At 43.3% G+C, this 26,385-nt stretch overlaps 2 protein-coding genes across 5 annotated transcripts in view; both read right to left on the bottom strand.

The window, feature by feature from the left end:
* LOC139339902 (dedicator of cytokinesis protein 9) overlaps positions 1-6,904 on the bottom strand; it is a 78,234-nt gene extending 71,330 nt beyond the window's left edge. For both annotated transcript variants that reach the window (XM_070975334.1, XM_070975336.1), the window contains exon 1: positions 6,502-6,904. In XM_070975334.1, coding sequence (XP_070831435.1) covers positions 6,502-6,618 — 117 coding nt within the window. In that variant the 5' untranslated portion in view covers positions 6,619-6,904. The remainder of the gene's footprint in view (positions 1-6,501) is intronic.
* Positions 6,905-8,416: 1,512 nt separating this feature from the next.
* The window catches only part of LOC139339961 (FERM, ARHGEF and pleckstrin domain-containing protein 1), a 53,442-nt gene continuing 35,473 nt past the window's right edge, over positions 8,417-26,385 (bottom strand). Inside the window, exons 11-27 of one of the 3 annotated variants that reach the window (XM_070975435.1) lie at positions 26,289-26,357; positions 26,125-26,200; positions 25,496-25,700; positions 19,759-19,946; positions 19,360-19,449; positions 17,701-17,834; positions 16,722-16,803; positions 16,388-16,625; positions 16,168-16,298; positions 15,951-16,019; positions 15,365-15,454; positions 14,968-15,050; positions 13,784-13,896; positions 13,351-13,514; positions 10,926-11,033; positions 9,717-9,868; positions 8,417-9,634 (exon numbers count right to left, since the gene is read on the bottom strand). In XM_070975435.1, the coding sequence (XP_070831536.1) occupies positions 9,553-9,634; positions 9,717-9,868; positions 10,926-11,033; positions 13,351-13,514; positions 13,784-13,896; positions 14,968-15,050; positions 15,365-15,454; positions 15,951-16,019; positions 16,168-16,298; positions 16,388-16,625; positions 16,722-16,803; positions 17,701-17,834; positions 19,360-19,449; positions 19,759-19,946; positions 25,496-25,700; positions 26,125-26,200; positions 26,289-26,357 (2,074 nt within the window). In that variant the 3' untranslated portion in view covers positions 8,417-9,552. Of the gene's footprint in view, positions 9,635-9,716; positions 9,869-10,925; positions 11,034-11,897; positions 12,035-13,350; positions 13,515-13,783; positions 13,897-14,967; positions 15,051-15,364; positions 15,455-15,950; positions 16,020-16,167; positions 16,299-16,387; positions 16,626-16,721; positions 16,804-17,700; positions 17,835-19,359; positions 19,450-19,758; positions 19,947-25,495; positions 25,701-26,124; positions 26,201-26,288; positions 26,358-26,385 lie in introns of all 3 variants that reach the window. The other 2 variants (XM_070975438.1, XM_070975437.1) reach the window with 2 other exon arrangements.

The following is a 26,385-nucleotide window of genomic DNA, read 5'->3' as shown; positions in this document are numbered from 1 at the left end:
TTTGATGAGAAGAGGTAGTTTAATACTTCCCCTTTTCCCACACTGAACCATGAAACTTCAATAATCTCATGATGGTCACACAAACCAAGCCTTGGGAGAATGTCTTGGCTCAAAATCGTCATTTAACACTTATTTTGACATGTGGTTAAAATACATTCTGGCACAATGAGGGATTTGTAAAAAACGCTGATGGACAATCAGCTGTCCCAAGCAGATAAGCCAAGTGCAGTTCATATTTAATCAGTTTTCATTTGCACAAGAACAAAATCTGTCTGTCTGGGCATTGGAACATTTGAGTTGGCTTTGCTGCTGCAGTATTTAGTGATGTGAACTAACTGGGGTCAGTCAGGGCTGGACTACATTATCTCAACCTCCATGTGCTCAGTTGAGGAATCCATTCAAGCTTCACACTCCGACTGCAAGAGCCCGAAGTGGCAAATCTGGTTTAGATTATAAGCACAACTGCCAAAAGCCATGCCCAAACCCATGCAGACAAATTTTACAGCCAGTTTGATGGGTGTGTTTTATTTCTCACTACTCCTTGAAGCCTTCGTTCCACAAGCCATGCATCACAGCTTATATCTGGGTCTTGTAGAGTTTAAATGTTTCCATTCCTGTTACTGTAAGTTGCCTTCGCACATTTGGAGCATTAACTTGGAAACGTTTAGAGACAATTGTGCATGAATACTAAACTATACCACAGCTGACAGGTGGGAAAGCAGTGGACCTCGTTTGGTTTTCCCTCTCGTGTCATGTGTCCTTAGATGCCAAGAGGGGGCTGCAGTCAAGTTACCCCACCCACCTGTCAGCTGTTATACAGTTTACCTGTCACTTTAATGCAATACAGTTCAGCAGCACCACAAAATGCAGAATCCAAAATAATCATAATGTTGAATCAACACTTCTCTGTGACAAAAATTGGACTTAATAACCTTCATGACAGTAGGATTTCTAACTGGAAGCAATGCAAACACGCAACATGGTTTCAGTTTTTCCCAATGAAGATGTCTGAACCTGCTACATGCATCAGCAAACAGGCTTATTTGATGAACTGCTCCCCCTGGTTCTATTTTTAAAAAAGTATCACACACTTGCTCCACCTCAGACCTGTTCAAAATCGGTCAAAATAAGCAAAAACCAACGCAGACATGTCAATTTCCCCTCCAGTCAGGTGGTTCAGGAGCAACTAAAGACTGGGAAAGTTGTGGAATGCTCCAAAAACACCTGTTTGGATCATTCCACAGGTAAACAGGTTCATTGGTAACAGGTGAGCAAGGGTGGAGCGAGGTTCACCACTTTGTGAACACATGATTTTATAAAGGATGTTACTACATAAGTTCAGGAACACTTTGTAAACACATCCTGTTTTTATTTACATTTTACAACCCCCACTTTTTTGGAATCAGGGTTGTACGCAGAAACACGGCTGATAAATGGCAGCTTCAGCAAATGTTAGACTACTCATTTACAGAGGGAAAAACCACAAGCGGCACAAGAGTACATGGCACACTATTCAGGAAAAAAGGGGTGCTGGTCATTATGTAACATCATCTGCAGGACGTTATGACGGTTCTGAACTGTGAGACAGCTCCACTGTTTATACAAGGTGAAGACACACTGAGGTGGACAGTTTGATATGTTTTGTGGAATATTGTGCCAAATGGTATCAAAGTTTTGGGCTTGTCTAATCCACAGCACACAAGAGAGAGAGAGAGACAGTGTGTGTCTCTTAATGGGTACATTGGTTACTAGAGCAGCCTCATGTATTATTGACCCATTCAGAGAACTCATCTGCTCTCCCATCTCCACCCCCCTGGGTTTGTTCTTTTACCATTTACCATCACAGTAACAAAGGCAGCTTATGCAGCCTTTTAGTCTGATACCATCAGGCCTAGTGACAGACAGACAGACAGACAGACAGACAGACAGACAGACAGACAGACAGACAGACAGACAGACAGACAGACAGACAGACAGACAGACAGAGGGAGGTCAAGATGCTTAGGCCTCACACAACACTGACAGCCCTGTAATCATCTGACTGGCTCAGTCCTGCAGCATATGTGGCCGCCACCAGTGTCTGCTCCAAACACACAGCAGAGAAGTTGAGTTGTAATTTGGTGGATGTGGGATAAATGAACGGTGACTGTACTCACTCGCCCAATCTCGGCCCTACAAGGTAAATCTGGAAATCTATTAAGCAATGTTGTTTGGTGTCATGACTAACACATCCGGCTTCACTGCATGACATGACATGACTTTAACTTTGGGAATGATCGGAGACCGAACATGTTATGTCAAAACAGGAAGTTGAAAAAAGTCCCTGACACACCCACCTGAGGTATTCCTGGGATTTCCACATTTGGGGAAATTTCCAAACCTTGAAAAAGAAAAAAGGTATGCAGGTGTGGTTGAAAGTAGAGACTTTTGTACTTCATCGAGTGAAGCTGAAGGAGAGCCCACAGTTTGTACAGTGGCCTCACCAGATGTGATGCTGCATCTTCAACACACTGCAGCATGAGCTCATCACTGGCAATGTTTGACTTGAGCAAACACAGGCCATAAGATACAGTCTGTCACGTGATGCAAGAAGGAGTGGCACAAGTAAGGGAAATGGGGTGATAATGTGCATTAAGAGAGGATGAGTGAACTCTGTTTGTTGATATTGGTGCAGAAGTTTAATTGGACAAAACCCAAAAACTGTGTGATAAATAGCAGATGTAGCCTCCGTGACATCACTCATTGGTTCGTGAACTACTCGAGTTTAGCATTTTGGCTGTCACCATCTTGGTTTTTTGGAGAAGTGACTATATTTGGATGAGTGGGAGGACACACATTGCTGTGCCTCTATCTTGATTGGATCTGAGTAAGAAGCCAAGGACACACAATTGTAGCAACTTGTCAATCACAAGGTAGTCACACCCTAACAAATACCCTGCTTTACCAACTATTTTCCTCTGAGTGGGACCATAATTTACAACATGAACATCATGCTGTATTGAAGAAGACTCGGCTCCAGCGAGAAGAAACAGAGAAACTATTTACTGAGGTCATAAATCAAGTGAGACGTAGTGTCATTTTATCATAAGTGTACATACAATCAGGCTTCTTTTTGCAACCAGTGGAGTCTCCTCCTGCTGGCCATTAGAGAGAATGCAGGTTTGAGGTACTTTCACATTGGCTTCACTTTTCAGATGTGGAAGGTCCGCCCACTTATTATATGGTCTATGGTGAAACCACAGGACAGGAAATGCTGTCCACCTGCCAAACAGATTAACAGGCATCTAAATTGTCCATTGATCATTTTCACATACCCTAAACAGCCGCAGAGACGCTTACAAAACTGGACTTTTCCCACAATGCTTAATGACTAACAACGAGGCTAAGCAGCAACATGTGTGCTCTGTTGATGGTCGTCAATATTTTGATGTTCTTTTTTTGCAGCACACATGACAACTCCACTTTCCCTTTCTGGTTGTCCGGTGAGTCAGTTGAGTGTGTGCTGGCCATGGGCGGCTAATGGCATCACTCCTACATAATGACACCCATCTGGTGTACAGTTCCCGCGGGTCAGACACAGTACAGGAACACTGAGGATCTGAGTATATCACCATTAGGTGGCAGGCAGTTAGAACTATTGATTCCTATTATGCAACTGCCCCCCAGCTGCTTCATACACTGTATATACTCACTAAACATTTCGAACTGCCATCAATGTGTTATATACACATCAGCCGATACATTAAAGGCATTTGCCTGCTGTGGAGGGCTGTTAAACAAAACTCTACGTGACAATTTCTAAATCCACATGGAGCAAAGGTGGAAAGGTAGCGTGCGGTGTTGAGTCTAAGTGGATCACCAGCACGACAAATTTAAAGCTGATGACAGCCATCATGGAGCTAATAGTGTTCTCAGCATGCCTAAAGTGTAGAGAAACAGAGGGATGGCTCAGCTGAGGGCTCGGGCCTATTACAAGTCTCTGCTCTCCACTCCAACAATAAACAAAGAGGCTCTGGCCAGTGTGTGTCTTCAGGAAAATGCACAAATTGTTGGGAGAGGCAGAGAGCAGCACAGTGCACTTGACTCCTAAACAGAGTTAAAAATTTGCTGTGTGACCAGTAGGTATGTGTGCACCATGCTGTATGAGTAAAGTGTTTGTGAGCATTCAAAAGGACAGAAAAATGTATGTTTCAAGCTGATAAAGCAATCATAATGGGTGACAACTGCTACAATCCTCTCTTTATGTCCCTGGAACAGATCCCACTGTGGTATTTACATGTTTCATGGAGGAATAAATTACAAGCTCCGTGGACAGCCGTCCTGTGTACGCTCACATTCTTGTCCCACTGAGAAGCTTCAGCAAACATTTGAGCTCAACAACAGAGCCATACGTTCAGTTGGTGCCCTCCATAACAGAGCCAGAAGGTGATAGGTAGTTGGCTTATTAGTAGCACGAAAGGATTACTGAATGAGTGTTCCCGGTACAGACTCAGGGGCCCTGGAGCAGCAGCTACATATGACGTGACTGTCAACATTTCTCTTTGGATAGTCCATCAAATGACTGTGAAGATACCCACAGAGACCACAGAGAGATGCAAAACGGCTACAAAAATAAACAAAGTGGCTACAGAAATACACAAAACGACCACAAAATGACACAAAACATTCACAAAAAGACACAAAATGGTGATAAAAGACATAAAAAATCCACAAAAATGCAAAAAAAAAAAAGGCTACAAAAAAGACACATAACTACAAACTACAAAGAGTCAGTCTGGTGGTCTTGCTCCTCTGTAGGAGAGGTGGGAGGCGTTTTACATGTCATGACATTTTCTCATATTCCATCCATGGCTGTCAGCTATTTGGAGTTAGAAATAGGAGCTATTTATTGATATTGTTGCATATTAACATTTTTAAAGTGGCTTATTTGGCATTAATTCATCACACTGAATAAACAACGTGACTATTAATAATGTATAGTTTACTTTTGCCAAGAACAAGGGCTTTAAATGTCAGTCTTAATGCATTTTTACTCATTTTACAAATGTGCCCCCCTTCTTTAAAACTGTGCCCCAGTCTGTCCCCCGGAATTCAAACTATCCACTACTATACCAACTAATAAACCGCTGAATGCTCGCTGATACAAACACAATAAAAAAGTCCCATGAAGACTTTCTACAAGTCATTTTAGTCCTCCTTAAGCGTGCTGATTTCCCAACATGCATACTTGTATCCATTTCTGCTCTCCTCCCTCAGGCGTCTCTGGCGGTGCACCAGAGTGAGAATGAATAAATAATACGAAGGTGTGGTTGGATGTCTGGGATCCTGACTCAGGATTCCATTTCCCTGACAGAGGGCCTGGACGGTGTCCGTTTCTGTTACCTAGCAACATCTTCCAGGAAAGCTGGAACAATCAGACGGAGCACCAAACACCCAACACACTCAGACGCAAACAAAAGGGCCGACTCCTTTTTCCTCCTGAGCCGTGTGGAAAGCCGACACTGAGGAGCTCTACTGCAGGTCCTCGTCGCCAAGATGTTCCACAGTGGATGGTCAAATTCAGCATTATGTCACTTTCACTGGACACTTTACGTGTGTCTGAAGCATGAAATTGAAGCCACATGCTTTCCCTTGTGAGGAGGTATTGTGTCATCTCAGTACATCCCCATGAAACCGATGCCCTCATTGACACCAAGTACGAAACACCTTGATCTACTGCAGCACTGATTCTTAACAGACTCTCTAGGAAATAAGACACTTCCAATGAATGGAACAAATGCGCCTCAAAGTGAAGTTTTTCAGCAACACTCTGGTATTTCAGCTGAGCTCACAAAGTGAAGTTAATGTGCTGTACAATGTAAAGGAGACAGATGATTGCACTGTTCTATATATATATATGCAAGAGTCCACCTAAAATTTCACAAAATCTCTCCATTCCTCGCTTTTTCTCTCTGTCAGACCAACACAACCTCATTCTTTCACTTCAAATTTCTCTCTCTTTCTCACATTCAGGTCAGGGCCATACTTTTCCACCATGAAAGCCCACATGTGCTTCCTCCCAGCTGATCCAAAATCAGCTGGGTGAGGATGAAAGTGAAGAATTTCGAGAACATTGTGGCATCTCATCAACTCACAAGGGCATTAAATGTCCTGTATAAACTACAAGCAAAACAAGGGCTTTTTATAATGAGTTACATATGCAAAAGTCCACCTTTAACTTCTAACTTTCAGGTTACTGTATCTCTGTATTTATTACAAATCAGTCTCTCCCACTCTCTTTCTCACATTTATAGGTCAGGGTCACACAGTCATAATATGACACGCAGTTTTTCACCCAGATAGCCCACACATGTGCTCCCGCTCAGCTGATCTCAAGTCAGCTGACTTTTTGCTCAAAATGTGCGTAAAGGCAGGTTCGCGGAGGTTTAAACAGACGTAGTGACACTGACCGAGGTGGTATTAATAAGCGGGGGTGGAGGGGGTGTTAAGGTGTGTACTTACAACCAGCACGGACGTCCTCACCACCTCAGAGACACTTTGCCTGAGTTCAGCCGCCGTGCCAGGTTTACCGAGACCCCGCGTAAATCTCCTGGTCTCCGGATGCGTTGGAGTCGCCATCGTTGCGCACCACTTTGCATCAATGCTCAATCCACTAGTTCTTCCAGCGAAGTTAGAGGAAAATCATCACCGGTTTCTCCGTCTCTCCGATCCCTACTAGTGCGCACCACGAGTTTGAAGCTGGGTCATGTTGTGGTGCGGCTGCTGATTCACTCCCACCTCTCAAACTCATACTTTACGCTTTTGAAAGTCAACGCGTGTCGCATTATTCCGCCACTCTCCCCTCTTCCATCGGATTTATTGTTGTCATTATGAAGTATCCTCTTGAGAAGGGTTTCATTGGCCGTCCAGCGCCAGACAGGAGGTGTATAATCTGGTTGCCTCCTCGGCGCACTCCGCCCCTTACCGGCTTAAAGGCCTGCCCACTCCTGGCTGCGTGTGAGCCGCTGGGCCTGGACTTTGGACAGCAGGTTTTCATAGTATGAATGACTGGATCAATATTTTCCTTACCTCAAAAATCACAACTCAGGAGGACATGTTTCCACTACCTTTATCCCCTGTGGCATCTGAATAAACAAGGCTACTGTTCGTAAGTCAACCTAGAGCACACTTTCACAGATTCACTGACATCATACTAGAACAAGAGGTCAGACTGCACTACTAAAATGTTTTTGCATTTAAAGTCAAGGCTGTGATCATGCAGCTCCAAAACTTAGCTTTGATGCTGTTAGAAATAACTTTCTGACACCAGAAGAAAAAACAACCACTGCAAACACTCAATAGGCAATAGGCCAGCAGAACAGGAAAATATCACGTACCAAGATTTTTTTAAATCAAGCAAAAATATCCAGTAACAAAGAGCCTGCTGCTACCTTAAAAGAAGTGCGGCCAGACTAAAAACAAGCACATTTGTCTGACACATAGAAATTCCGGGTTAACAAAGCAGGTTAGTACTTGTCAGCGTCAATCAAACAGCTTTATAATTCTGGAAATTATAGTTTCAGGCATTAAGTTCTCCAGTAATAAGATCTCAGTAAGAAGTTCTTCGTGAGATCTTATTTTTGTCTCGATTTAAGGTATTTCAGCTTGTTTATACTTTGCTTTTTGCAGTGCTTCGATTCTAAAACCTTTAATGTGATTTTATTTTAGGTGAGTTGTTCGGTGTTGTAAGGACAAGAGGTACCTCTCGAGGGACAGACAGGGATCACTTGTTCTCTTTCAAAGAATAAGCTCCAACGAACTATAAACATCTACACACAATCACATCTCTGTAGAGGCAGCAGATTAGTTTAGCAAGAGGATCTGGTGCCTAAAACACACTATTCAACTGTTTTACTGTTGTTTCAGACACATGTTTTATATTATTTTCCTTCTTTGTCATATTTCTTCTTCTAATAGAGGGTGAATGTGACTTTTAGAGTTGTCTAAATACACAGAAGAAGTGCAGGCTACACACTTTGCTATTATCTGTAGTTAGGTTAGACATTAATGAGCTGATATAATATTGCTTTTGCACGCTGGTACAGACTCTGACCTCCCTGTTGTCAAGACAAACTAGATGCAAATTTAGAAGAATTCATAAAAAATCCAGGACTTAATGTTTTGGTAAGCGTGCACTCACTGTGCAGAACTAAACAAGGCTGTGAAACACTGCTTTTATTGCCTGTATTACTATACAATGACATACAGACACAGTGGTTATGTCTTGACTGAACCCAACTACTTGATCCATGATGCCATCTGTAGGTCACAGCTGTAAACACACCAAAGAGCTGCCTTCCAGCATTGAGCAAGCGTTCCCTGGTGAAAACATCACTCCTGCCTCTCGGGCTTCGACAAAAACACGAGCAACACAAATCTGTGTTTGAATAAGTTGTTTTTTTTATTGCTTTCATTTCCAAAGAGCTCTCTGTTGTCTGGAAAAAACGCTGGAATTCAAAGGAGAATTGAGGTTTTTCCGTTTCATTTGCTTCACTGCAGAACCCTGTCAAATGCATATTTCCATTCATTTCGACCCATAAAAAGATCTGGTATCTGTATACAGGAGGCAGCCTAGTTCAGTGAGGGCAACACTTGGAACTGAAAGGTTCTATTTTGTTTCACACATAATCTTTAAAGCTTTCGATTACACTCACTTTCATAATACAATGATTATGAACAAGTCTCACATTTTCTCATACAGCTGAAGGGGAACTTTAGTTAAGAAAAAAACAAAAATAGTCTGAGACGTATTCATACAACAAAGATCAGCAAATAGAATATTTACTTTACTTGAAATGGCATCAATCTGTGATGGCGGCTACTCCCGGCCACTTTATGATCAATATAGGCTTATGTCAATAATACAACAAAATAGTTTCAATTTTTCACCACTTTTTCTTCTTTTTTAATAAGTACACATTGTGCTGGGCCAGGTGTGAACAGAGCATTCAAAGGGTGTCCTGTTTTACATTATTTAAAATTTCATGGTATGCAGTATAGGAGACACTCCTCATCCAATGTAACAAAATAGCATTAAAAAGTCCAGGACATTGATATAAACCAGTTTGGCACTGAAGTTGCAGGACATTTTCAAAGCAGCAGTTTTCAATCAAATGAAAAAGTTAACAAAAACATTATGACAATGCAGTGATAGTTTAACTGTCTAAGAAAGAATGCTGGATCTATATCAACATGTTCCTGCTGTAAAAACAACCAATGACCAAACGTAAAACCAGAAAGATAGGAAGTGGTTCAGACCATTAGAAAACAGTATAAAATGACATCCTTAAAAAGAGGTTTCAGAGTTGAGAGTAAAAATGCCAAAAAATGCAGTCTCTGATGCAGTCTAAACCAGCGGACATGTCACCATTAAAGCATTAAAAAGCACCATATGTGCATGGACACATGTACAAATGTCCCAGATATGTGTAGAAAAGAAAAGCAGAGAGTCCAGGGGGAGAGGAAGGGCAGACGCCGCCCGAGGGGGGCGGCGTGGAAACAAGGTGAGCCGACTCAGTGAGGATGAGACTCTTTGTGGTTCAGGACACGAGCGCTGCCGGAGGGGACCGTGGCGCTGCGGATGACCTCCATCCACCTGCGGGCAGAGAAAGGCTTTTCATCAATCCTCCCACACGCAGCGCTCGACAAAATGGCTCGTGTGTTTAGTAAGTCGGTACCTCTCAAAAGTGTATTCACTCTCCGAGCGGAAGTAGTAGACGTGGGACTTGAAATGCAGTTTGAAGACGTAGTCTTTGTGGATGTTTTCGGACTCTGAGGGGATGGTGACTGAGTAACCCAGCAGAGGGAGGCTGGCCAGCGGATAATCATCCTGAGGAAGAAAATTTAATTGACATGGAATTAAATTTTACTTTGGTTTGTGTGGAATCACAGACCAAAACAGTAATTAGACCAGCAGAAAACCAAGCAGCACACAGCAGGCAGCAGTATTCATTGAGGTATTCAGGTCCTTTACTTAAAGGAAACCATAAAATACTCTAATACAAGTAAAGTCCTGCATTTAAAAACCAACTTCAGTGGAAGTATTATCAGCAAAATGGACTTAAAGTGGCCCCATAACTGATATATTATTAGACTATCAACACTGGTCCATCAATGTGTAGCAGCATTTTGCAGTTGTAGCTGCTCAGGTGGAGTTCATTTGAACTACTTTATATACAAGTTAGCTAGTTTATTTCAGTGGTTCTCTACAAATCTGTTTTAATATATTTTTTTTAATGTCCTCAAATCTTCACTGCTTTGTTTTCACATTGGTTGGGCAGCTTTTGAGTGAACGTTTTACATCTCTGAACCTTGAACAGTTTTTTAAATGAAACCATTTGAGAAGTTTAAAGGTGAGGAGTCTCTTTGGTGGAACTGTCAACAACTCGTAGACATCTGAAACGTGATGAGGAGGCCCAAATAAACACTGCGTTATTTTGAGAGATCACAAGACCAAAAGGTCAGGAGCCCCTGCTGTAAACTTTAAAATCGCGTTGTATTTTACACTTATCTCATTGGAAATGTAAAATCGTTATCTGTAAAGTAACCAGTCACTACAGCTGTCAGATAAATGGAGTATAAAGTACAATATTTGTTTCAGAATTGTAGTTAAGTATAAAATATGCGGTCAAGTCAGCATAAAATTAGGATACTCAAGTACAAGTACGCACATCTACAGCCCGAAGTCAACCAACAAAAAACGTTCTGGCGCAACAAGTGAGATGAAACGCTGCATGGGAAAGCCTATAAACCTTCATTATGGCACAAAGATCAGACATTCTACACAGAGATGTGATGCTTTTAATCCCAGAGGAGCGTAAACACTGCGGGAGAGAAGCCGCGATGTGTTCACTGGACAAACAGAGCTGAGGCTGAATGTTCATCACCTGGTGAGACTTGTAGAAGAACAGGCTGAAGTTGGTGAAGACCACCCAGAGCTTCTGCCAGCCGTTGCTGTTCTTGAACTTCCTCAGCAGGTTTCCTGACAGCTGATTCTACAAAGACAAGGAACAAGTTTGAAAGCTACAACTATTTAAGCGCACACACACATTCTAAGTCCAGTAACTACAGATTTTTGACTAACATGTGGAAGAAGGCTTCGTGATATAAAAGCACAAGTCTGGTGATATTCTACATTTTTCTTATTGTTAACAAAGACGCATGAAAAGCCCAAAACCAGCAGTGAACTAAAGTGTTGTCTGTGTATTCCTCTGCGCCACAGACCTCCACTGTTGTCCAAAAAATACTACTGTACACTGGGCGACATGTTCCTTCATTACAATGAACATAACCACGATGGCTGATTGAGTATCAAATGTTTATTAATCCGCAGCTGAAAATAGTCCCGGACAAACACCCTCTCGCCTGACAAACATTTAACAAAAACTACAGTGCCCAGCTGTTTGAGGAAACCACTTCGTCTTTTTAAAATAAAACTTTGTATTTGTGGCCTGACTTCAAACATTTAGATCTACAGTGTTATCAAATGAGACAGACATGAAACTCAAAGTGTTGGGAAATGGACTTGGTTTTGGTCCTTTCATGGAATTTGTTGACAATAATGAAACTATAGAATATAGTCAGCCCTATCTGTTTATCTTGTAGTACTTTAAAAGATAAAGTCATAACAAAACAGGAACTGAGCTGAGAACAATATTCTACATTATATCTGACGATCACGGTGCCTCAAAAGTTAACTTAATTTGTAAAACCAATCAATCAACCAATCACTGATCTGTACAATATGAGGCACCACAGCAACTTCTATTCTCTTTTTTCCTACAAAGCACTTTTCTGCCTATGTTGCAGTTCAAGTAAACACATACACAGTTCCTCTCCTGTCTGCCTGGCTCCTTTACCTCTAGACTCCTGCAGGATTCACTAAAGGAGAGGCTCTGAACACGGTACCAGCAGATAACAGACAGAGGAACTGCTCCCTGGCCACTGGGGGGCCCCACCAGGGGGGCCTTATTCCCACTGACTGGACTAGGGTCCTCTACCACGGAGGAACGCACACACGCATGGGGAAAAGAGAGAGAGAGAGACAGACAGAGAGAGAGAGAGAGAAAAAAAGACAGGGAGGGAAGGACAGAAACACAGAGACTGAGTAGGTGAAACACAGGCATGCAGAGACAGGGAAAAACACGAAGGTCGACGGTGTGTCCAGGCAAGGCTGTGAAGAGGACGTTGTTACAACTACAGAGGAAGAGCAGAACTAGATCAGGACAGGGCGATAGAGGGTCCCAAAGCAGGATCCGTTGTGTTAGTGCGAGACGAGGACGTTTAGCACATCTAAAACTGCTCTCTCTCTATTTATAGACAATCAGAGACTTCGAGTGCCAGGGGAGGAGAAAAAGAACAGAACCACACAGGAAAGCCACAGTTCTGAGTTGAGATAAGGACGTCACGCAGGCAACTGTTTGCCAAAAGAGGGAAGGAACAGTATCCTCACTGCGTCCACAAACGGAGCAAATAAACAGATTTAATATACAATGACTTGAGGTAAACATTTTTCTGATATAAAAATAGTGCACACCATGAAGCCCATCCTTTTCACTTTTGAGCGGATTTGAGTGGAAAGACCTGGACTTTTAAAAGGAGCAATTGTTTTCACACGTTTTCATTGAAAAAGCTCTACAAACCCACCGTGCAGGACCTGCTCAGCACCAAAAGGTGATGAGGGTGTTGTGTTTCCAACTTGTTTCTCTTTCGTACAGGTTTAAATATCGACTTTGCAAATAATTTTTGAGGATGGAGATGAACTCAGACCCTCAAGGACACACAAAACTCTGAATGCAGACTGAATGTGAGCATATTTTCCACCTAAATTTTCTGTGCCTGTTTGGCCAAAGTTGTTGTTTTCCTACTGGAAGATTAAACAAAATCCTCTTGCAAGGAGCACAGTTACAGTTACTGAAAGTAGACAGAAAAATGAGCTGCTGATCATCAATCAGCCTTCTGAAAATTTAATTTCTAAAATGCATTTGCACTTTCTATCATTTGTTTTTTAATCAGATTTTTACCCATTTCTTAATTCCTAATTGTTATAATAGAAGTATTTTTCTCTAACTTTTAAAAAATCAATAGTGAAAAGAATGAGCCTTAAATCATTTCAGTTTATTTGCTCAAAATAGCAAAACCATGTTCTTAATCATGGTGAGAAATGGTTGATGATGGAGTGCAGCGCAGGAGGACACTGTTCCCACTGAGAGATAATCAAAGTGAATTCAGATACAGCACACACTCAGACACAGAGAAAGAAAACAGTGAGGCAGGAGGGAGGGGGGGGCAGGTCTGAGGTTTGGCTGGTACCTCCACAGCTATGCTAAAGTCCACCATGGACACACTGGTGTTCCTGTGCCAGCACACGTGCACCATGGTGTTACCACGGTGAGGGGCGGGCCTCTCCAGCAAGGCGTGCGACGCGGTTACGTCGTCCTCAGACTCCGCCTCCACCGTGGAGTCCTCGGGGCATTCTGGGAAAGTCAGGAGGTTGTTACTGCTAGACAATGAGCAGGGTGAGGAGGGGAGAAGGGCGCTAAAACACAGACAATGTCAGATCATTCACAAATCAAACGCCGTCTTGTGTGTGTGGGATTGCACTCGGTGGGGTTTTTACTCAAAATGGAAGTATTTTCTGACAGTTGCTGGATATGTTTGTTTTTTTTTTTTCACTTTTTGTCAGACAGCACACAAACTGAAATAAACATTTGATATTCAGCTGTACTTTTATGGAGTAACTTACTGGTGTCTGTCAGAGTGCTGGTCAGAAGGTCAGCTGAGGGCCCATTGCTGGTTTTAGCCGTCTCTATGGCAACCTGTATGTCCTCCATCCACTTCTGCATCTCTGTTAGTGAACTAGAGTGAAAAACGCATAAACGGATAAAGTGCTCAGAACATCCCATCATTAGTCACAGCAGGAAGGTCTGGTGCTTACAAATAGTCCAGTTAGCCAGAGTGTCACAAGTTGGATGTGTGTTCGACTAAGCGTTCCGCCAAACTTTCCTTAAAAACACACGAAGCCACCATCTGCTCTCCTGGAAACGGGATCAGCAAAGTCTTAGTCTGAGGGCCGGAAAGTGGTTATTTTTTCTTTTCCTTGTCAAAAAAGCAGCAACGCTAACAATTGAGGGCGAAGGCAGTAAGAAATCAACAAAACAACCCCATTTCTTGAATTTCTAGCAGAAAACAAACAAGAATTGGACTTCACAAATGAATGAAAGTATAATAAAAAAAGAAACATTTGAACTTACATCAACCATTACAGTGAATCAATTATGAATTAACTCCACTTAAAATCAAAATCATTCTTGTGGATAGAGAGCTCACACTTTATGAGCCAGAAATATTGTATTTGCATATTCGCTAAGTACCGTTGTTTATCACCTCATCTTTGACTGATGATCAATACCAGCGTCCTTTGAGGGGAATACTGACTGTAAATAAAAATACAGAAGTACATTCTGCTTATGTAAATATGTGCAAACAACTTTGAAGAGATAAAGTACATGTGCGGTACGTTTGCAATACTTTCAGGCTGCAGGTGCAACCTGGTCTCTATGCAGCCTGACAGGCAAAGCCCAGGGCAAAGAAAGTCTGGAAACAGCTCTGCTCATGAAGCTGTTGTGAGCTCAAAGTAATAACTGGAAGTGACCTCGATAAGTATATCCACATTTTTATGTTCCTCTCAGCCGGGCAAGAGGAAGCTGTGAGCGAATATGGCCGCTATTCTCAGTGGAAATCATACCTTTGCTGATCACATATACGTCTTAGCTTTTCTGCATGTTTGTCATGATTTGAGGGAATCAGCTGCATCGGGCAACTATTCTCAAACATGTCCAAACAACCCTCACCTGCAGAAGAATAAATGCACACACATCGCCAGTTGGAGTTCATTTTTGTTTTGTGCTTCCTAACAGCCGTTCCTACCTTGCTGCCACCACCACCGACTGCTGCTGCCCAACCAATGTGAAGGCATGAGGCACACCCCACTCATCTTCACTCTCTCTGATCTGGAAGAAGAACACGGAGATGCAGAAAAAAAAACATTAGAGAGGAGCAGAATCTGGGACAGCAAGGACCAAAATAGACAGAGAGGGAGAGACAGAGGGAGGAATGATGAAAAGGAAGTGAGCGAGAAGGACATGCATAGTTGTCCTGAAAGCTTGTGCGTGTGTATGTGTGTGAGATTTTGTGTGTGTGTTTCGGGGGGCAGACGTCGAAAGAGCTGCACTTCAGCTGTTTGAGGCGGCTCATTTGCAGTAATGACAAACTGGTGACAGCCGTTTGAAGCGCTCTGAGCTCAACTGAGAGACACAGCACTTACTGTCATGCCATGGAGCGGCAGCTGGCCGTGCACTTTGAACTGATTGGTCGCCATCATCCCTCGACTCGTGTACAAGATGACGTCATTGAACTGATCGCCAGAGAGAGAGAGGGGGGGGGGGCAAAGAGAAATGAACACTTTCAAACCAAGTGAGTGCGTTCTTTGATTAAACGACTAAACTAAATGTATACAATCTAATAACTCTAAGGAAGCTGTCATAACAACTGGGAAACTATAAACTTTAACAGTGGAAGAAAAGAGTTTATAATCAAGAGAAATGAAGAGTGAATATAAGTTATTTTACAGCCCAAATATCCATCAGACATAAATAGTTTTTAATACATTTTTAATGCCTTGTTTATCAAAGCTATATTTGCAACTAAGCCAAACACATGTGCAAAACACTTGCATGCTGTTACGACTGTCAAAGTTCTGAGCAACATGTGGTATATTTTATCTGCCAACACCATCTAACTAATGTACTGTATAGCTGGAGAGGATAAAAGTGTGATTATTTTTCCACTGAGATCACTCGGCTAAATAATTAGATTAGCGATATGACCTAATCTCAGAGAGTGGGTGTTACCAGGAAAAACATTCGTTGCTGTAGGCCTTTTCCAGACAGTTTGCTGAGGCACCCTAACCTGATGAACTCCTGAGGAAGGGAAAACAAAAAAACATGCAATATTTATTAGACACACACAACACAGCGTATGTGTGTGTGTTTGTCAAAAAGTAGTTTAGAATTCAGAGAGAGAATAACAAACTTATTGCCAGTCCATTCTTTCCAGCTTTCCACTCACCCGACCGGGGACAACAAGATTGTCAACGCCAATCAAATCCTTATTCAGCTCCAGAAGCTTCTGGAAGTTCTCCATCTTGATCAGGCTTCCCTGGAGCTGGTCCACCACTTCAGACACATCTGCCAGAGCAGCTACAGACCAACCACAGATAAGAGATTATGGGGGATGGACTTTAGAAGACCTAAATGTGTCTCTGTAAACACTGGCCCGGGGTTAGTACCTCTGCAGTCCCTGAAATCCACATGAGTAGCTGGGTAGTGTTTGCACAGGCGCTCCAAGATCTGCTTGTAGTGGGTGAGGCGGTGCAGAGGCCGCAGGATGAAGACATTCAGGGGGATGTAGCACACCTTCTGCAGCTCAAAGTCCCTGCAGAGACCCTCCAACCTGCGGGATGACCTGCACGCCTTCTCCAGCTCCAGCAGAACTTCAGACTGCTTATGCAGGTTTGCTGTCAGGGGCTACGGGCAAAGTTGGAACATGATGCACATAAATGAGCATCAGTTCATTATTGTAATTACAAATCTGTAAGAGTCAGGTGCAAAGCGGCGATTCACCTTCAAGCTTTGAAAGCTCTTCAGCATGACGTCTCCAATGCGCTGGTAGTCTCCTTTTATGTGAGCATTGGAACGTCCTTCCCTGTAACAGATAAACATCAGCAAGATTTATCTCTAAAACATCACAGAGCTGTGAATTAACTGACTAACGACACAAGAGCACTTAAAGCTCACTGATTATTCAGATGAGCTTCACCTTATGCAAGAAAAATCCCAATTAAGTTGTAAAAGGCTGCTTTAACTTTGAGAAAGAGATCCACCAGCAGGTGTCTCCCTTGAGTGAGTCTTTCCCCTGACAGGGTGCAGGAGCAGGCTGCCATTACTGGATTCATTCAGAATATTCATGAATTTGGTACATTTCTGCCGTCGCTTTAGGGAAACATGTCCAGTCTGTAAAGCCGTTCCATCTTAATCTACGTCAGACAGCTTTCTAATCATGGCCACAACAAAGGCACACCTCGACAGTGACATTTGAATATGCAAAGCTCAGAAAGATCATTTGCACACACATTTGAGCGTGGTTCTTATCAGCAGAGTTGATTGTACTATCATTTTCAGCTTGAATGTGGAGGTCTAATGATCACCGGTAGCTGAAATAGGCTTTGAAATAAAACTATTATATGTGTGCACTTAATGGTCGTTAATTCTGACAGGCTGACAGGCTTTATGCATCACTGTCTGTGTCTGTGTGTGTGTGTGTGTGTGTGGTTCAGTGTGTGTGTTTGATAAAGTACAACATCATTAAGGCGATCAGACAGCAGAAACCCACAGGCAAGAAAAGGCCACCGAGACGATGGCTCCTCAGGCCATCTAAAGGCACTGGCTCGCCCTCTTCGACTAAATGCCAATAGAGCTCATTAAAACGGGGGGTTGGAGTTGTGATTAACTGGACTAAAACCAAATCGACACATTGCTGGGCATGCTCGTGACCCCACAGGGGTCTCTTTGGTGTGGGGTCTGGCAGTGAAATGAGTCTCACCACAGGGCCAGCCTCTGCTCCACCTCCCTGAGAAAACCCGTGTGGAACTTGTGCAGAGGCTCAAAGGTGGAGAAGATGGTGTTCTTCAGAGAGTCTGGAGTCGCCTCATCTTGTCCTACAGCATTCTGGAAAGACTGAGATCAAAAACACACACACGCATCAGATTTCAAGTGGTAAAGATTCGATTTTTGTTGTTTACATTAAGACATATAACAATACTCCTCACTGAAAAATCCAGAATCTGTAAATAGATCAAGTTGCATTTTGGATCATGATTTGCAGGCAAACTAGCTCAGATGTCACAAAATCCTGGTCATACATACAGTACATGTGTTAAACTGCGATTTAAGGTGAGCAAAGAGACACTTTCCTCCTTCAGCAGATGAATGTTGAAACAGCCTTCTAGCGTCAAAGTCTGCACATTCATCATTCTGCACGATGAAGGTCAAACATGTATCAAAGTAGCAATAAGCTAAACACATTTTCAAGAGGATGGGGAGGTCAAATCAGGAGCTAGAGAGGAAATCCCTTCATCTATGGCCGGCATTAAAAAGCTGTAAAGGTGGATAAATCAAGTGCACTTCTCAAGTCCCGGTTTCATGGTCTCAAGCTTGTTCAATGAAAAGTCTCTCACGAGCCGTTCAAGATCACAGGAATGGCATTGATCAGTGCCGTGTTAGCGCACACTGTCCCAGGATACCACCAAAAGACCTTCATCTGTGTCTCTGCTGTTGCACCTCAGTCTTCTGACATCTCTTAAATCCCTTAATTGCTTGAGGATGAATGGAAGAATCAATAGCCAATCATTCCTAACACTGTTGCTCCATTTAGTCAGATTGAAGCCAAACGTTGCAAGTGGTGTGTTTGGCCGCAGCCGACAGAAAATAGCTTCATTTCGCTGACGTGATGGGAAAGGGAAGTGAGTTTTAGGAGGAGTGAGTGCGTCTAGAAGGGCTTGAGAAGAAGCGCCAGCTGTTGTTCAGATGACTTCACCCCCAAACAGCAGCACCAACCAGTGTATGGGAAGAGAGGGGGTAAGAGAGACAGCACGCACACACGCAAACACACACACACAAACACAGCTGTAAAAAGAACAAGGACATGAGCCAACCCAAATATTTATGAGGAGCTCTTCTCTGAAAATTACAAGATGAGAAAAGCTGCAGCGAGTGAAAAGAGATGCATCTTCTCCACACGTGTGTGTCGAAGCGGACGACGACAGCACAGCCTCAAAAGAACATCCTCCTCGTTTGCTGTTGAGGGATCTGAACAATTAATATCCTGTCTTCAGCTCATTTGACATATTCTCAAATGACATGGTGTCCATGTGACTGTACCCAGCCAGTGAAATCTAAGGGAGCAGACTGACATCAAGAACATGCAGCTATATGCATCCATCTCTTAACGCAGACACAGTTTAGCATTCATAGCCTTGAGTGAGGAAGATAAATACATTTCAGAGTGCGAGTGTGGCGAATGAATAAAAAATGAAATCACATCTGCCAAAATATCCCTGTGTCACTGCCTGACTCTGTTTTGGCGGGCGCTCTGCAAACGGAGCAGCTAAGCGGAATAATCAATGTTTTCTCCCCAGAGGACAGAACAGGAGGAAACAAACAGAGGAGCAGCGTGTTGGCGAGCTCTCTTGGCTTTTCTTACCACAGTCACCACCTCCAGGTCCTTCAGATACGTCCTTTCTGTGGTCAGCAGCTCCTTGGCGATGAAGTAGGCCCGATCTGTTGGGAATCTCTGCAAAGACGGTGCAACGGAGAGGAGAGCGTGAGCAAGAGCAACTGGACTTTCCAACCAGTCCGACCAGTATTTGATGCCTTATCAGTCGTGTTGCTTTGTGTGACCTATTTTTGTGACTAGATTTGCGGGAAAATACTCAGTCCCTGTGGAGAGTTATTCAGGACAGGTAATCTAGGTCCGATGCTATTTGGAGCATGTGACAGTGGCTTTGAAGCACGAGTTGAGAAAGAAACCTAAAAACAAAGCAACTCATCGTAGTGATTATTGTTGTTTTTATCTGCAGAGGCTCCCCGTTACATCACAAACCTTCCTCCGAACCTCGTCTTCATCGTCGGTGCGAACGCTGCAGGCGTCGTTGAGCAGCGGGCTGGTGAGGGGGGAAGGCTGGCGGCCGTCGGGGCTGTGGCTGCACAGCTCCAGGGACTTCTGACCGTTGACCATGCCGTGGGAGTGCCCAGAGGACGCAGACAGGTGAGGGCTGTTGGACCCCACTCCTGAACGAGGTCATGCAGCAACCGAAGTGAGGGGAGAAAGTGATAAAGATTCAAATCAGCAGAAAAACACCACAGGGAACCAGATCTGAGCAAACATATCCTGAGTATTTACATTAAAGCTATGTCCAGGCTCAGACGGGTGGAGTTTAGCACATTGTGAGAATTCATAAGAAGTCACAGAAAAGTAGATGACTAGTCGAGTAATTAATCAGCAACTATTGTAAAGGTCAAATATCCTTCATGTCATTTTTTAGCGACAGCCCGAGAATGTTCTCCGATTCCAGTTTTTTATCACTGTGAACTGAATATCTTGGTGTGATGTTAGTGAGAAGAAACAAGACATTTAAAGGTCCCACCTTGGACTTTTTTCACTCTTTTCTGACATTTCGTAAACTAAACATTCGATCAATTAATTGAGAATAAATTTCCAAAGACGCTCTGGTGACATTTTGATAATGATGAAACATTCAATTCACAATCCAACATGGCAAACACCACCCGCAGAAAATCTATGCACGCTTTGCCAAACTATTCAAAGTATTTACAAACACAGTTTGTCTAGCTGAGAGATCAGCCTGCAGAAAGTTAATATCAGCCATGACTCACTCTACAGTCCAGACAGCTCCGGCGGTCTTTGTGCCACGGCAATCAATATGCGAGCTAAGACAAGTACAGCAGGATGATGAAGAGGAAGATCTTCCTCAGTGTCATCTATGCTGACGATGCTGACTGAGCTTACTTACTATGTTTTAGCTGCACCTCTCTCTGCTGTCCTCTGGTGTGTCGCCACAAACACAACAGTGAGTACATGCACACAAACCAATGGAAGCTCAACGCACCAGCAACTCTGGGAGGGATTTACTGGAAACGCTACAGAGGGAAGGAGTGGAAACCATGGTGTACATCTACTAGATCACTACGGTTTATACACAGACATTCACCAACCAACACTACAAGGGGAATGAAGGGGAAAAGTCTAGCATCTACAATGAGCACCAGACAGCAACAGCTGGGGTCTCAGAAAGAAGATTCAGAAAACCTCACTTCACAAAGGACATCTTTATTGACTCTAAAATAACATATACACATTAAGTGAATATAAGTCTGGAGAAAAGCAGCATTAAAAAGGTCAAAGCCGGGTGAGCGTCTAGAGGGACAGTGTGAGTGAGAGAGAGGGACAGAAGGAAAAGTGTGAATTCATGCAGTCTTCTCCGCCTGGCCTAATATTAAATAAAAAATGATATTTATGAATGTTAAGGTTTGGAATAAACAGCCTTGTGACGCTTTCTGATTTTGTTATTGCTGCACTGAAAAGTCAGTTGGTAATGAGGAAACATATGCATTATTCAGTCCATGAATAGAAATCAGTTTTACATCCACTTTCCTTGTAATAGTGACACAGTGAGCTGTGGAAACACAGCAGATTAAAATGCGGTTTTGAAAATTCCGTCTAAAATCACCCTGCATGATCTCCTAGTCCTGAAATCTGCTATAACATCACATTCTCCAGTTTGTACTAAATCATGCAGTGAAAGTGAAGCGGCTGAGAGCGCTACCTGTATATCACAACACATTCAGTACATGCAAAGAGCAGCCAGCGAAGAACAACGTGATGTGTACCATGCCTCAGTCCTGGTTTGGAAACACACCCTGAAGGACACCGGTGGTTGAAAAACACACAAGCCTCGCCCACAGATCTGGGACTTTGAGCCAATCCAACACGTGTTAGACGGTTTGGAGTTAAACTGCTATTTTCTAACTGCTCCAAATTACTTATCTGCTTAAATTACTGTGGGAGAGCTTTGTGCACCAGAGCTTGTTCCCTCATGCTGCAGAGATCCAGTAACTCCAGCAAAGAAACAAGCCTCCTCTCCGGTTCCACAGTGCAGCTTTCAAATTTCTGCTGCTGATGCTGTTAATGATCAGGAGGCACATGCACAGCAGGTGCTGGCTAACTATAATCTGCACTAAACGGAAATGTTCCTGCACACTGCTGTCTGGTTTTAAGTCATTGTTTGCGTGTTTCAAGACTTTTTTTTTTGCCTTCACTGGACAGATGATAGTAGAGAAGCAGACAGGAAACAAGGTAAACAAGGGCTGTGATGTGTGGTAACCTTAAGACTACTGGGGTTCCCATTGTGGTCGTAACGCTGTCACGTCTGTGTTGAATAACAGAAGAATAAAAGGCTAGTAAAGAATAGATATCGATCCGGACACATAAAAATAAAATAACAAAATCTCACATTGGATTTGCTGCTTGACATCAATGCTAAAAATGTCTGGGAGCACAGCAAAAGCAGCCGACAGTGATGGATGAGCCAAGAGACTCTGTGCTTTGAGGTGCTGCCCTTAAAGTGCCTTTCACACGTACAGCACACACACAGTTACTAAAACCTGCTTCTGTTTCCCTGCATATTCCCAAGATCCTGTCATCCTTAACCTGATGTTCTATCTGCTCTGGAATAATTAACCGTTAGCTGGATCACTGCAGAGAAAGGGAACTCAGATACTGGTTCATCTCGCCTCTTTCCACCACACAGACTGTAGTGAGTGACAAAACAGGTTTCCATGCAGTCACAGCTGGGGAAAAACACAGAAGAGATATGACAGTTTCATGCTGACAGACACGTGCTTACATTGGACAAAGAAAAAGAAATAAAAGACAGAAAAGACATGCGATAAAAAGATCATCACTTTCTCAAACAACACAAATAAACAAGATGGCAGAAGTGCAAAAGAAAACTGAAAAAGTGAACAGAAATAAAAGTGCAGTGCCATTTTTGAAGATTGAGAACTTTGCAGTCTTTGAAAAATACACCACCAAAAGCAGCTGGAGGACAAAGCTTGATACCAAATTAGTGCCAGAGATGCTCGAGCATGAGTCAAGTGCAGAGGGGGCGCCAATAGTGAGCATAAGAGCCATGAACTGTTGTGGAGTGGCTAAACTAAAACTGCAACCTTCGCCTGTGCCTGACCAAACCACAGCGGCGGCTTGCTAACTCTATTAGACGACACATCACAAAAATATCGTGAGGTTATATTTCCTCCTGTTGTGGGATTTCTCTCTAATTTAGGACCATTTCAACCAATGTGATGAAACAAAAAAGATCCCGCAAGTCACTATAATGAGAAACCTCCAAATAATGAGTTTGTATCGCAAAATAATCACTCAGTATCTCAGAATAATGATATAGCATCTCAAAATAATGACAAATCTTAGCATGGGCTTACACCTGTGTGTGTTGTATGGACACCAACAGTGAAGACTACTTTAGATGTCGCTTCACAAATTATGACATTTTTAAGGTTTTAAGCTATAAAAGATTTATTTTGAGAAAGTTTCTCATTATTTTGACGTACTAAGTCATAATTTTGTGACACTAAGTTGTTATTTTGAAACATTTTCTCATTATTTTGAGATACTGTCATTACTTCGAGTTACTAAGACATTATTTTGAGACATTTTCTCACTATTTTGCGATGCTAAGCTGTTATTTCCAGATAAACAAAGTGAGTGATTATTTTGAGATGCTACATCATTATTTCAATTATTTTTAAGTCATTACTGACAGATAAGTTTTCAGGAATCTTCCCATTATCTTGCAATATTAAGTCATTATGTTGAGAAAGTTTCTCATCATAATGACTTATGGGATATTTTTCTTCATCACACTGGCTGAAATGGGATTCCATACTTGCTGATTCCCACCATCCTTATGAATAAAGCATGATAGATAAATGGGAGTTTCTGTTTCAAGTTAGCAAAGAGAAGACGGTACTGTAAACATAAACAATCCTGAATATCAACCAGATGTTCAAAATGGTATTTGCAGCATATTACTGAGTTTCCACTCTGACAGCAAATACCTCAGACAGAACTCACTACTCTCACAACAATCACAGGCCAGATGCAGCATCAAGAGAAACAATAACTCAATCAGACGGCAGGATTGTTCCCAATAAACGGCTATAATGTCAACAGTTACTGCCACAGTTATACATCCACAGGTCTTTAAGGACTCCACAATAGACTTATAATGAGTGCAAAGTGTGGAATTCAGAAAACAAACCACCTTAATCGATCTAATGGAAGACAAATGTCTACGACAATAATGAAATGATACATATGTGTATCTCCCCTATTGCAGGTCATAAGGCATCAAAGCATTCAACGACTCACACTGTTGTAGACTGACATGAACAGCGCCACTAATTCTCTGTACTGTTTATCAATTCGTCACTAATCAGTGATAAATCCTAACATGGCACTTGTGTGTTTTCTGCAGGGGCAAAATCACAGAAAACTTCCTCCATGCAACAAACATGAAAATCCTGAACAGACTCCTTCCTTCGTGAAATCTCGCAAAGGGAAACGCCCAGTAACAGAGAGACTGATGCTGGGCTCAAAAAGTGCTTCTAGTACGCAGTGCATTGCTTTAGAAGAGTACTGTGAACATGGTCCAACAGCAATAATCTGTCACCCACATAACACTGCTTTTCTTCCACCAACTGGACCTGAACCTTTTATGCTCTCCCGCGGAGGCCCTCTGTGCGCTAACAGCTGAAAATCTGTCCCCCATCCTCATCACTGAAGGCATGGCATCCGTCCTCATCTGCCTCCTCATCCAGCTGGAGGCTACCAAAGGAAAACCTGTTCCTGGGCAGGGTGGAAGTGGAGCTGACCTCCACCAGATTACCAAACATCAGGGGACTGCTGCAGGTGCCCCTGTTCGTCTCCACCTCAGACTCACTGGACTCTGACCCACTTGTGGTGGAGCACTCATTCATCTGGACTGCTCCCACATGTGTGACACCAGCCTGCCCCAAGCGCTTCTGCCCCAGAGTGGCCCTGGACCTGCCCGGTGCTGAGAGGCCATTGGCCATCATGCGGCGCTCAAGTGCAGCCATACGTTCAGCCCGAGACAGGACAGGACGTGATTCCTGCCCTGGGGTGGATGTTCTCTGATTTGGGTCTGGGTCAGGGGAGTGACGTACTTTAAGGGGCTTTTGTAGGCGAGGGGAGCGGCTCGGGATGGGTGAGCATCTGCCCTCATCAAAGTGAGGGGGGGTAGAGCTGTAGCCGTTCTGCTCGGCGTAACCAAGGGAGGGTGATTGATGGAAAGCTTGCGTGGCAGGACTGGGAACAACACTCCTTGATCCCAGATGTGAAACTGTGAGAGGGCTGCTGCTGTGCCTCTCTCTAGTATGGGAACTGAGGTCCGCCATAGCACTATGGACAGGACTTTGGTCAACCTTTTGGTATGACTGCTTGGGAGACTCATCCAACTTGTGGCTCATTTTGAGTGATTGCTTAGAAGAGGAAGAGGAGTCCCTGTACCGCATCCTACCAAGAAAGTGCTCCTGTTGGGCCTGCAGAGTCCCGTTAATGCTCCCAGAGCCAGACCCCCGACGGAGAAAGACCTGCTCCCTATGACTGTGATCCAGTCTTCTAGCCTGGTCCCTGCCCATGTTATATTCACTATCTAAATCACTGCAGTCAATGTAGGGGATGAAAGAGCTGCTGCTTTTAGCAGCCATAGATGCTGGACCTGTACTCAGATGTTCTGGATGGGTCTGTCGTGTTGAGCCTCTTGTCTCCTCGATCCTGGATACAGAACCTGTTCTGTCACCATGGCCGTTTCTCTGGCGTGACGGGCTCGCCCTTGTCCTTGAGGAAGAGGGGTCTTCTGCACTCACCAACACCGACTCCTTCCAGTGGCGCCGAGGAGGAGAATCTACTCCGGGAACACCGCTCTGACAGAGAGACAGAGGCAGAGAATCAAAGCATTTCAAGAGAGCATTTTATTCAGGACCATGTTTAATTTGATTAATACCAACTACAAGCTGCTGTTCTTGATTCATTCTGTCTGACCCAAAGGTAGCCTGAGGAGTTTTTGACCACCTTTGGAGTTTTGATGAACGGGCTTGTTCCTTGTGCTCTGCTAGCACACACAGAGGATGCACCTATACTTGCATACACTATGTGCGTGGGGATGGTACACTACACATTCCTGCTGTCAGTTTCACTGATGGACAGCGAGTGGTGGTAATGTGCCAATAAATGCAGCAGAAATCTTGACTTCTTACCATTGAGGCTTTCTTTGTGTAAATGGAGGCGCAATATAATGACAATAATAAGATTCTTAAGGTGACAAAAAACAAAAACTGGGCCACTCACTTCTGTTGGCACTTCATGGTGACGTGGAGAAGGCAACGGCGACAGGCGGCTGTTGTGTTGGACCCGACTGTGTTTCCTGGCAGACAGGATGTTGAAGGTCAGTATTATACACTCTGAGCACCCTTGCCTTGACCAAATATGTCAAATGCGTCTGTGGCCTTTACCTTTCAAAAGGGATCTTTTTAAACTCAGACTCCCTGACGTAATCAATCACCTGCTTCTGTGTGCGACCGCTGCAGAGGCAAGTACAGGAGGGATAAT

The sequence above is a fragment of the Chaetodon trifascialis genome, chromosome 12 (genome assembly GCF_039877785.1).
Source record: "Chaetodon trifascialis isolate fChaTrf1 chromosome 12, fChaTrf1.hap1, whole genome shotgun sequence".
Classification (NCBI taxonomy): Eukaryota; Metazoa; Chordata; class Actinopteri; order Chaetodontiformes; family Chaetodontidae; genus Chaetodon; species Chaetodon trifascialis.
This window is presented reverse-complemented; position numbering and strand designations above follow the sequence as displayed.